Source organism: Penaeus japonicus, unplaced genomic scaffold (genome assembly GCF_977035675.1).
Source record: "Penaeus japonicus unplaced genomic scaffold, GWHDUDI00000001_assembly GWHDUDI00000013, whole genome shotgun sequence".
Classification (NCBI taxonomy): domain Eukaryota; kingdom Metazoa; phylum Arthropoda; class Malacostraca; order Decapoda; family Penaeidae; genus Penaeus; species Penaeus japonicus.
Window position 1 is genome coordinate 7,764,635 of NW_028234415.1, and position 12,500 is coordinate 7,777,134.

The 12,500-nt window shown below is 37.7% G+C and overlaps 2 protein-coding genes across 2 annotated transcripts; one reads left to right on the top strand and one right to left on the bottom strand.

Annotated features, from left to right (window-relative positions):
* Positions 1-1,719: 1,719 nt before the first annotated feature.
* Positions 1,720-8,425, bottom strand: Tom40 (Translocase of outer membrane 40). Its single transcript, XM_043007404.2, has 6 exons — positions 8,162-8,425; positions 5,077-5,191; positions 4,795-4,942; positions 4,148-4,385; positions 3,821-4,000; positions 1,720-3,575 (listed from the first exon to the last, which is right to left on the bottom strand). The coding sequence occupies exons 1-6, from the start codon at positions 8,319-8,321 to the stop codon at positions 3,436-3,438; spliced, it is 981 nt and encodes a 326-aa protein (XP_042863338.1). The 5' UTR covers positions 8,322-8,425; the 3' UTR covers positions 1,720-3,435.
* Positions 8,426-8,868: 443 nt separating this feature from the next.
* On the top strand, positions 8,869-11,624 carry LOC122247801 (selenoprotein K). The gene is made up of 4 exons (XM_043007405.2): positions 8,869-9,028; positions 10,144-10,228; positions 10,443-10,523; positions 10,680-11,624. The coding sequence occupies exons 1-4, from the start codon at positions 9,010-9,012 to the stop codon at positions 10,762-10,764; spliced, it is 270 nt and encodes an 89-aa protein (XP_042863339.2). The 5' UTR covers positions 8,869-9,009; the 3' UTR covers positions 10,765-11,624.
* Positions 11,625-12,500: the final 876 nt, after the last annotated feature.

Here is a 12,500-nt window from a genome sequence, read left to right on the forward strand (position 1 = left end):
ATCAGAAAAAGAACCAATCCTAATAAATACTGTTCCAGCCTCTCATTTGAGGAATAGGCTCTTATATTGGTCATTATGATTTTTTCTGCAAAGTTGATAGTTAGCTCATCGCTACCAAAGTGTTTTCAGAAAATAATATATTTGTTGCTACCCCTGAAATGCCATCTCATACCCCTGGAGACATGGGCACCCCAGGTTGGGAACCCCTGATTGTAATGGTCTATCAATAGAATCAAAAGTTATTAACCATTGCGGACGGGTGTGAGGCCATATATGACACACAAGATTTTCACCTGACAGCGGGTGTCACAACACATATGACAATAGTCATTATGGCTTTTTTGACGTTGGGGGTGACTGGATCAATGTGTTTCTTTATTGTACTATGAGTAATAATTATTTAGTGACTGATGATGAACATTGCAGTTATAATTACTATAATTGCTATAATATTCAGCAAAGAAGGTTTACTTTAGAATCCTAAACATAAATGGCACCACTCTCTCCTAGCACCAGCTGGAAAGAATGGCACCCATTCAAGGTCTCTAGCAAGTACTATCTTCAGATGCCAACATCATGCTCTAAATTACCGGTGATGTAGGATGCACAGGCAGAATGAAAAGAGTAAAGTGACACAAACCATGTCCAGTGTCTATAATGTGCCCCTGTGCCAGTCTGGCTGCCTTTGTTGTGGCACTCGCAGTCCTAAACACAGGATTCCTTCCTTTTCTCATCTCGTCATGGAATCTTGATTGTGAATGGTTATTTCTTTTCTTATATGTTTATGAAAGTACATGAATATGAAAAAAATTAAATCGCTTTTTGTCCCCCCATAAAACTGCAATACTTCCATTAAACCAAGTATAATGAACATAATGAGCTCATATGAACCTCATACTACAATTTTAGACTGCTGCAACATTGATAAAGCCTGATATATGGCACATATAAGTCTCACAATACAGTACACAAAAAAAAATATATAAGCACAAAGATGGTTTTAGTATTATGTGTGAATGAAAGAATGCGAATGCACAAACATGGCTTTAGTATTATGTGTGAATGAAAGAGTGTGAAGTTTCCCGTCCTGGGGACTGGGAAGCAAATCTATTCCCATCTGCAATGGGTTAAGTATGGAGAATATATACTGAATTCTATCTGTTAAAAGACAATTTGGTTGCAAATGACTTTATTGTAATTGATTCAGTTCTATTCTTTAACCCACTCACGACGGGGGCATTCCAGCCTTGCATGTTACAATGCCGGGGCTCTCGAACGCATAGGCCTAAATCAGTTAAATAAACGATGCCGTATGGCGTCACCCAGCGAACGAGCCTAGAATGCGCGGTACCGTAGTGTACCACCCGTCCAGAGAGGGTTAATTAATATGAAAATTTAAGGGTTTGTTTGAAAAAATGGTTGGTTTCAGTGTAACAAAACTGTGTAGTGGTGCCATTGCTGCTATGTTGTGTAATGATAAAAATGTTTACATTTCTGGCTATTTAATATTCTTTACAGTTCACTTTAGTTCACTACTCTGGCTTTTGTTCCCAGTATTTTTTTCATTATATATAAAAATATTTAATGAAGTTCTGAAACTTTGAATTATAATTTTTGAGAATATTTTGAAATACTGCATGTAAAAGTACATTACTTTAGTACTTTTTTAAAAGAAGATAATTTTCTTTTTTTTTACAGGGAAGTAAATCAAATTCTTAGTAAAAGAACTGTCTGTCTGTTTTGTACATATGGTTAACAATTATCAAAACAATGCCAACAAGTGATGCTTATATCGACTGATTATCTACAAAGTTATCTTGTTATAATTTCTATGTGTCACGAAGCATCAATAAGAATGGAAATATGTGGTCTTGCTTCTTCACCTCTTCTCACTACTATCCCCTGGAGACTAGTACATGTGCTCATGCCACATGAGCTGTGCTCTGTTGACATCTCAACTCATATTACTGTGTGGAGTTCTCCTATCCTACCCTGATGGCAACAAAAATCACGACTAACTAAAAACAGAATGGTGCATCCAATAGATACATAGATTGACTATTGATCATTTCAGTGTACTGTTTACTTCAAATTACAAAGATTCAATGTCCACACACACATACTATCAGTAAATCTATCAGTAAGTTACTTTATTTTCCTTGAAGATGTAAATGTAGGACTTACTACATAGGCCAGCACCATATAATGGCACTAACTGGTCCATGAAGCAAATACACACAAGACTCCAGTTAATTTCCAGTTGCCATACCCATATCAGTCTGCACTCAATGCATCACCTAATAACAATGAGACCAAGCTTTGGGTCTGTTAAGACTGCACAATCTAGTGTTCTGACATATTAATAATAAAGCTTAATGTTTGTTATCTGGTTGATCATACATAACATAACTGCTGTCAGTCGACTTACTTCATGATCAGAGAACAGGTTTCTAATCATTGTCATCAGACAAGCAATTACACTATTTTCCTGCACTTCATGACTGGATAAAAAATGGCAAGTTAGCTGGTTATGATCTTGGACAAAATATAATACCTAATCATTTTGTCCATTGCTTGTTTTAAAGGAATGGGAGGACTCTTTGTTTCAATCCAAATATAAATTAAGAACATAATTCAGACACTTACACAGAGACCATATAATTCCAGTAAAAAAGGTTAGTGGAAACTAGCAGTATGAAGGTTCTTTAAACATTCAATTACCATCTATGAGCAGGCATTCTTTCAGGCCTATACACGTGCATGTGTTTTTTAATTTAAGTGCAAACAGGTTCATTTGTTCTTTTTAGTTCCCTGCAATGACAGTGGTTAAATTTTAAAAAAGAAGTGGGAATCAAAATCTGATGACAAACCCACTTCATAATTCATACCAACTGTTCATGTGTTTGGATAAATTAACAATTCAAACTTAAAGCTCCATTTCAGTGTAACAAATATTTGTTCTGATATGTCTCTTCAATTTTTTTTCTCCATTTTCCAGACTGTAGCATTAATAAAAGCACCAAACTAGCAATGGGAACGGCAATATATAGTTCCACTTCATAAAAGGAATGATAACAAAGGTGGCAGACATACACCATTCTTCGGGCCTGATGAGGCCAAACCTCCTTAGTCCACAAGAATACAAGGGAGGCAGAAACACAGACTTGTATCACTGGCCCACACACATCACCAGTCTCTTCTTCCCACTGTAACAAAGAATGCCTAGTACAAGTGGGAACACACTGGCAACAACTTCTGAAATGTTCTTATTTTCCCTTTATCTATTTACAATCCATTACCCCTATACAATATTTTATATTATCCTACATACACCATTGACACTAGTCACACAAGAGAGACTGCCAGTGTAAGGAATAGGGTATCAGTCAAATCCCATTTGGCAATCATATTACTGTACACCAACATTCACTCATATTATCCAATGATAAATCCACAGCCTAATTTGAACTGATTCTTGGGATGGTTGAGCATTGCAGACAGAGCCAGGGTAAAGGGTAGTGGTAGTAGCTTCTTCTCCATTACTGCTCCTACAGTCCAGTTCGAGTCCAGTGTCCCTGCAGAGACAATACGTTATTTACCATGTATGAGAGTTTTCATAATAAAAACGCATTTTTGCACAGCATAGTATTACCAATTGTGTATAATGGCTGAGGTTTCCACGACTCTTATAAAAGCACGGTTAAAGTGAAGTTCCTAAGCAATAGGTATATATATCATGATTTTTTTAGGCCTAGGGATGTTGGTAAATTTCTTTTAAGATTTTTTTTTTTTTTCTTAACAAAAGCAAAAAGAAACTAACCTCTAAATACTGTGTTAGCTTTGGGAATCTCTAATTGATATGCCATAGAGGCAACAGACTCCTGCATACGAAGGCTTGTTTCCAATTCTACACCAAATTGAAGCTGCTCTGTTGCCTTCTGATAATAGCAGAGGTGGATCCCTGCACCTCCTAATGTACCAGATGCTATGAAATTGTCACCTGTTAGGAAATGAAAGCGGTGTTTTTGTTAAAAAAAAAAATACAGTATAAAGCATGCTAAAAAAAATGGAAATTTACTTATATCACACAGAAGACATGTTTTAATTCAACATTCAGAAAACAAAGGATAGATTGAGCAAATCCTACCAGAGTATCTCCCAGCCATGGAATACACTGCAATGTGCCCGCCAGGAACTTGGGAACCATACTGGTATGCTAATTCTGTGCCAAGGGCCAATTTCTTGGACACCTGTTGAAGGTAATGCATCACCGCCACTCCAGAGCCATTGATCACATCGATATTACCCAAAGTGACTGATGCCGTGAAGTCGGAACCGCGCCAATCTGTGGTTAGCTGTGTAGCCTGCCACTTACTCTGCTGGATCTGTCATGAAATCAACAAAATAATTTAAATGAGTTTCACATCAATTTCATCATGCACACATACTGAACAAAATACAAAATATTCATACACAGAAACAAGCTCTTTCTTATTGCATCTTCTTTCAATCTAATCTTGGCTTTCTATCTACTTTTGATGTCCCTGTAACAATTTATCCCTTTTAATAATTCTTTTACCCTACTCTATTTTCTCCTTCCATCACCACACACCCCATTTCTTCCCCTCCTCTTTACAGTCAATATAATAAATACCACATATATTCATTACAGTATCGTAATATGTCTGCTCTGTGTGGCCCTTCTTAGTCACTTATTCCCATAACACCTAAACTACCCCCTCCTCCCCTCTCCCCATCATTCACTCACTACGTCACATCCCAGCCGATACTCACCTGTGCAACAAACTTTGCTCTGAGATTTGGCGAGAGTTGGTGAATGATGTTTGCATTGAGGTTGCCTGAAGGGTCGATATCCCCCAACATAACAGGGTATGCTTCAGAGGGAGATACTTGTTGTGTTCCTACAAAAGTTGCACCAAACCTGGAACAAATGCAATATCTTAAGGCGAAAGCATAGACAATATACAATCGAGTTTCAACAAATTTTCACTCTTGAATTGTCAATTTTAAGAGACAAAATATATAATGCCACATCTAGCTGTACTGTTGTCCTACCTGTAGCCAGGGGGTTGCATAGTGGAAAAGTTGACTGTGTGTGATACCTGAAAGTGGTTGCTCAGACCTTTGTTCAACATGAACTTTCCTCCCTCAAACATCACAGGAAACACATCTGGAAAAAAAAATTATTCCATATCATTCTGTCTGTTTTTTTAAAAAGTCATTCTTCCAGTGATAGAAGAAATTAGATTCCCTTCGCACAACTGGCTGAGCCTCACTTCTGTGAATTATGTGTTGGTTGGGTATCTGAGTAATTACTTACAAACTTTAATCACCTATATCTATCAATCTATGTACATAAATGCATAATAACTATATACCATAAAGAAAGAAAGCATATATTTCAAGCCCCACTCATAAACCCTTTCATTACAGACAGACAGACACAGACAGACAGACAGACAGACAGACAGACAGACAGACAGACAGAGAGACAGACAGACAGACAGACAGACAGACAGACAGACAGACAGACAGACAGACAGACAGACAGACAGACAGATAGACACAAAATCTGTCATTTCCGCTGACTCAAAAGTATCTATAGATAGGGAAAAGGTGTTGCTGGTTTTCTGTCACTACACTCTACCCTGGGCATCATTACTATATGCTGGGCTCCTCCCCATTCCCAGGAATCAGCTGATGTTCACAGGTAGGTGTTTAACTTTTTTTTTGTTGTACACCATTGCACATTATTTTAGCAATTGAACTTTCCAAGAACTAAATAGATTGAATACAAAAGTTTTCATACATTCCTAATACTGGTATAATAACGACTATGTATGAAGATGAGCAAACCAGGTTCAACCACCAAATAAATAATAAAATTTCACTCATTCAAATGGTAGCAAGGCCTGGTTTCATTTCCACATATCTTACTTTAATCAAATCTGTACAGGCTACATGTAAGTTCTAGTACGAGTTCTATTCTTTATAACCTTAATATGTATCCTAAAGATGAATATAGTAGCATAGTATATCATAGTATATCAAATAAATTAGCTTATCCTTTTGCGTAGATCTGGACGCAGGGATAGATTTGCTTGTCAGGTCTCCAGGACAGGGATTAGTGCCCCCTAAACAGCACCCCATATTGCTTTTATTTCAGAACGAGGCAGCTCCACGAGCCATATCACAACCTTTTGGTGCTCACTTTCTTTCACTCACTATATTACTAGAGCCATTTTTTTGTTCAACTGTATTGTGAGACTTGTATGTGTCATATGAGCTCGCAATGTTGCAATTGCCTAAAAAATTGTAGTATAGGGTCTATATCAACTCATTATTTTCTTTATACTCAGTGTGATAGAAGTATTGCTGTTTTATGGGAGGCTAAAAAGCAACTTTATGTTTTCATATTCATATACCGTCATTAAAAGGGAAAAATAAATTATCCATAATAAGGATAACATGAAGAGATGAGGAAGAGGAAGGAAACCTGTACTTATAACTGCAAGTGTCGCATCATAAGACAGCCTTACTGGCACAGGGGCACATTGTAGATGCTGGGAATGGTTTGAGTCACCTTTTTCTCATTCTGGTACTCTGAACAGGAGGTCGGCATTCTACTTTATTAGTTATATTTGAGAAAGCTTATTAAATAAAATGAAAGCAATAAGAACATATGAAGTGAACATTGTAGATACTGAGCAATAAAATGCTGTGGCATAAACACTTTAGACATGAAAGCTGAAGGCACTGCTGGACATTGCCATAGTCACAGACTGTGATAAAAGATTGTGACTTCTCTTCACTTTCTGCATCTTACTTATAATAGTTATCATTATCATTTTATTATTTTTTTTACAACCAGTCCCTTCGTTTCTTTGAATCTATGCACAGTATGATTCTGAACATCTATAAACATTTTGCCACATCTTCCTTAATCTTTATTCTTAAATTTCAGGCTTAACCAATTGCAGACGGGTGTCATGACATACACGATGCAGGAGTATTTAGGCTGATGACAGGCGTTGTGACGTACATGATGTTGGGGGATTTTGGATCACTGTCTTTCTTTGTTGTACTATGAGTCATGAGTGAATGATGATAACAGTTGCAATCATAATTATTATAATTGTTGTAATATTAAGCAAAATGGGTTTCAACTAACATCCAAAATATAGATGGCACCACTTTCTTCTAGAACCAGCAGGAGAGAGAGAGCCTATGGTCTCTAGCAAGCACTATCTTTATAGAGTGGTGGCACACAGCAAGTTCCTGACCTCTTGTTCTAAGGTACTGCCAATGAAGGATGTGCAAGCAGAACGAGAAGAGGAGGGCGAATTAGATCATGCCCAGTGTCTACAATGTGCCCCTGTGCCAGTAGGGATGCCTTTTACTTTGGCACTCAGTCCTAAGCACAGGTTTTCTTCCTCTTCCCAACCTCTTCATGTTATCTTCATTGTAGATGGTTATATGTTTTGTATCTATTCATGAAAGTACACAAATACAAAAAGAAAGTTGCCTTTTGTCCTCCCATAAAACAGCAATACTTCTATCACACAGAATATAAAGAAAATAAAGAGCTGATAATGGAACCTATACTACAATTTTAGTCAACCACAGCATTAATAAAGCCTGCAGTATGACACGCAAGTCTCTCAAAACGATAAAAACAAAAAAAATCACAAACACTAAAATGTCTCTAGCTTTACAATGAATGACTAAAAGAGAGTGGGAAAAGTCAAGGTATGTTGCGTGAAGCTGCCTCGCTCTGAAATAAAACCCATCCTGGGGACTGGGCAAGCAAATCTATCCCCTCTTGCAATGGGCTAAAGAAAGTTTATTGTATTCCATATAGGAGAGAGCAGAATTGCACTCCATTATTAACCCATATATTACCGGTAGCTTTACGTCATCTTCGCGTGGTTCCCTGAAACATCATAGCAGTAAATGATATCTTTAAAGAGCAAATTCAAACCGATTATGAAACAGAACCTCCCCTCCCACACCAACCTCATCCCCTTTCCTAAATAAACATGACTGCTGTATCCCTTTGCAGCCTTGGCACTGTAGCCTCCCTTCCGACGACAACCTCAGAAGCCAAAGACGAGCAAAAAGAGGAGAATAAATCCTTTACCTTTACACTGTTTGTGAATGTCTTCCATCGTCCCTGGATTCTCGATTCCCCCTTCTTTCTCTTCGCCCTTTTTAGATTCATCTACGGGCGTGACGGTGGGCGGCGTGGGCGCAGGCGGTGGAGGGGGTGTTGCAGGAGAAGCTGCGTGAATATTACCCATATTGGTGTTGAATTAAGTCCGAGAGGAGTGAAAAAACAGAAAGACGTGGATCCGAGGTAGTTCTCACGCGGGGCCTGCAGACGACTCGGGATGTCGGCTCAACACTGGCACTCCTTAGAACCACAGTCGGCTACGGCTCCCATTTTCCACATAAAGACTGTATGGATTTCAACCACGTATGTAGTCACTCTTGCTTTGTATGATGGCAATAAAACCATATCAGTAAAACTAACATAGTGAATATAGTTTTATGAAATTCGGTTACAGTAATTCTACTGTCGGTTCTAAGAACCTTTTCAATCATTATCCATGGGAAGTAATGTTTACAAGCAACCCCAAGTGACATTTTATTAATTTTCCCAAATACATGTTATCCATAGGCAAATTAATCCTTTCGCAAAACTTTTCACATAGGAAAAATGACTCTTATCATTCACATTGAATGAATAAGCCACCGATCTCAAATAAGCCTATTATGCGTGTAGTAATCCACTCCGACCAATGAGAATCCTCCGACGTTCAGAGCTGGCTTTCCATTGGTCAGATCCACACCAACTCGCGAGGAAGATGAAACGTCTGTGTTGACATGACGTGTGTTTTGGTCTAGAAAAGGAATCTCGGAGGAGAGCGAGTGAGAGGTTGAGAACATTCGTTTTTCTTTGGTAGAGGAGGAGAGAGGGAGGTCGCCATGCCGTATATATCGTCGAGTGAGTTTTTTGTTTGTATTGAGTTGTTTCGTGTGAATTTCAGGAGTTTGGGTTAATGAACTATCCTTCTGTAATGTAATTCTTGGTTGATCTGGGAGCGATGAGGTCAATTTTGATACGGTAATTTTTCTCCTTCATTTCATCAGACTTATTTTGGTAAATTTTCCTAATAATGCCGCGTTACTAAATGCCACAAACGTGGTATCGATGGATTCCTCTCAACCTCTACTATTCATATATAGTAGATATAATGTGTGATTCCACCTCTGGATCCCACAATCTGGGTCCCGATAGTAGGGGAGGGCATGAAGTAGATCAGGGAAATTAGGGGTAAAATATATATTCGGGGCATATTTCGTATATAAAATCTTAACCCAATTATGTACCCAATTTTGCCTAGTTTTGAAGTTAGTCGTAGCTATGGGGGCTTCACACACCCCTGGACCCCCCCCCCCTCATTCAGGGCACTTCGTGAAACATACCTTGTGCAAAATACCTCAATAACCACCATCCTCGCCCTGAAATTCAAACATCGTTCAGTGTTTACATATTTACTGATACTGACAAGCTGTGGACTGCAAACCCTCAACAAATTACCTGCATGTGCTGTAATGTTCTCTCAATAGATGGCACAAGATTCCCAATTGTTTACAGTACAATTACAGAGTGCCTTCTATTGAGTGGTCACGTCATTATCGGTCCTAGTTTCCTATCCTGAGGAGATGGTTTACATGAGGGAAATCAGAGACTGCTCATGTGCATTTTTTTTTTTTTTTTTTTTTTGTAACTAGTTACTTCTTTTACAAAATTTCAGTAAAATTTATCTGTTATTTGATGGTCATTACCACTATACTGGGCATTTGCTTTCACAGTAATGACATATTGCTCTCTTTGCTACATCTTTTTGTAGTCTGTATCATTCCAGGGAATTATACTAAGGCGATAATTACTCATTTAGTTTAAAGATCCAGTAAAACATAACATAATAATACATTTGATATCCTGGAAAAAAAAATCAAGCACTATTGTTAAAAGAAGTACTATTATGCTTTTCTGCTGTTATTTAGGGCAGTCTTTTATAAATCAATATATTGAGTTCTTTCTCTCTACTCTAGGCGGAAATATTGGGGGAGACCAGGGATGGAGTCTAGCGAGAATTCCAGATCTTTTCTGGGGATTCATCAACTTCATAGTTCTATTGTAAGTATGCAGTCCGTTCATATCTGTTATTTTGTAGGAACGTAAAAATCAACAGATTCATATTGGAAAATCATATTTTCAGCTGCTTGTTTTTCTTATTTTAAAGTTGGAAAGAATAAAGATTATGGCACAGAAATGTTTATTTTGGCCATACTCAAACATCAAGTCACAAAATGTACATCTCTCTCTATCTATCTCTCATACATTTGCTCAGTTTCCAGACCTTGATCAACCCAGACTTAACAAAGCGTGGTGATGGCTACTCAAGCAACTATGGAGCTCCAGGCAGAGGACCGTAAGTTATCACACATCATACATTCTGTTGTCATTTATAATACTGAAGTAACATTTTGATTTGATGACTGAGATAATTATTTTAGATTGAAATGTTAATTGTAGGTTGATTTGATAAGTATAATTCATTGTGTATCATTGCCGAATTGATCAACAGACCTCCAGGACCACCATCAAGAAGAATAGGAAGGATCCACCGAACAGGCGGTGCCGCACCCCCACCCATGGGAGGGGGTGGATGAGGCAGGTAAATCCCTCAGTTTGGCTGTCTGCCATGCCTACTGAGGGAGCCTGCAACTTGTGGTGATCTTTGCTGTTGTTGCTTTGCATTCACAGGCTTCTGACAGGGAGTACAAATGAAGTCCTGTATTACTTTTGCTGTGCAGAATTTAGTACGGACTGAAACACACACTACCATTCACTGAAGAAAATAACTGCCAAACTCCTTGCAAAAATAGGATTAAGCTGTCAGTACTGTGAGTGACAGAGCAATGTCTATATGACGTGACACTTGAGAAACCAAATGCTTGGGCAGGTGTTACTGAGGAATCAGCATAGGTCACCATACTATACTAATCGAAAACTCATGTGAAATGAGAACTTATATATTATATTATTGACTTAATGTTCATATCATGGTATTAATTAATTTTACCTTATTTCATCCTTACTGAATTGTTGATTTAACTACAAATAGAATTTAGATATTATATGGCAAACAGAAATATTTGTCAGTAATGTTATTTATATATTTCCAATACATGCCACAGGTTCAGCATGTCAGAGCTGGAATGGGGTTATGCACCTTTTTGTATGTGATCACTGTCACTGGGAGTGGCATTTGTGCATAAATCAGCATTGTTCTTGACTTTGGAACAACCTTATCTGTGTAACATATTTATATATCTAAAGAACTCTGATTATTTTGATTTTATAGATGGGGAAATTAGTATCATAATTGTTTGGTTTTATTTTGTAATTAATGCCAAACTTAAACAGTTGTGGTACCCATATTTATAGTGCTTTCATATTTGTGAATTAAAAAGGCATCATAAAAAGCCTTCCATTGTCAGGACAATCTTGAATAAACCATTCTTGGTAAGAGGATATTCATTACCTTCTCTTCTCTTAGATATCTTCAACATGTGTGCGTGTGTAGTGCTTCTGTGCCTTTATTTGGATGCTTTTTCGATAGTTATGCAAAATATTTCAGAAATATACAAAGTACAAGGAAGACAGAATCTTTACCATTATTTATAGGGATTGGTAGAGAAGAAATGCTTTATACAATAAACATGCTCTTTCTGTGATGTTTTGCATTTCAGCAATATTTATTTCTATATGCTACAGCTTTTTTGATATCACATTATATAACCATCTGAAAATTGTTGTTTTTTGTTTTGTCTGTGTCATGAATAAGCATAACCTGAAGCATACCATGTAGTATAAATTGAAATATGTTACTTGGCTTTGGTAACTGAACTTTCAAGAATCCCTAGAGCTGGGCAAATCACAGAATCATTTTGGATAAACAAAGAAAATTACCAAAATGAATATCTTGACAGAAAAAGTCACTTTCACTTGCATGTTTAATAATGACTTTCCAGTGGGGTTGTAGTAGCCTCTGATATTACTGGTATCCCTCAGTGAATCCCTTTTTGCTAAAGGATTGTGATGAAAACACGGGGATATCTTGCTCTCCAACCGGACCTTTCCGTATACTATGATCTGCCACGTTACCGGGTACTGTCTCAGGACTTCCAGGAGGAGAGCTAAATAGTAAGGGTGGGTGACTTGTTCTTTGTAGATCAGAGTATGACGAGTTGCCTCTGAGGGGTCCTAAATTAGTTAGCGATGGAAAACCTTCAATCAGAAAAGAATCTTCAGCCAGGGGTGGTGAAGAGACGGCTTGGCTGGTGATGTTCCTCGTATCTGGTGACAAAAGGAATTTTTTTTAATTTTAAATGTTGAATTATGA

What these genes read in the sequence shown, in the direction of transcription:
- Tom40 (XM_043007404.2), bottom strand. Translation starts at nt 8,321, where the DNA reads ATGGGTAATATTCACGCAGCTTCTCCTGCAACACCCCCTCCACCGCCT. An exon ending in GAGCAAAGTTTGTTGCACAG is followed by an intron (nt 4,386 to 4,794) that starts GTGAGTATCGGC and finishes ATTTCATGACAG; the next exon opens with ATCCAGCAGAGTAAGTGGCA. An exon ending in CATGGCTGGGAGATACTCTG is followed by an intron (nt 4,001 to 4,147) that starts GTAGGATTTGCT and finishes ATTTCCTAACAG; the next exon opens with GTGACAATTTCATAGCATCT.
- LOC122247801 (XM_043007405.2), top strand. An exon ending in ATCAACTTCATAGTTCTATT is followed by an intron (nt 10,229 to 10,442) that starts GTAAGTATGCAG and finishes ACATTTGCTCAG; the next exon opens with TTTCCAGACCTTGATCAACC. An exon ending in GGAGCTCCAGGCAGAGGACC is followed by an intron (nt 10,524 to 10,679) that starts GTAAGTTATCAC and finishes ATTGATCAACAG; the next exon opens with ACCTCCAGGACCACCATCAA.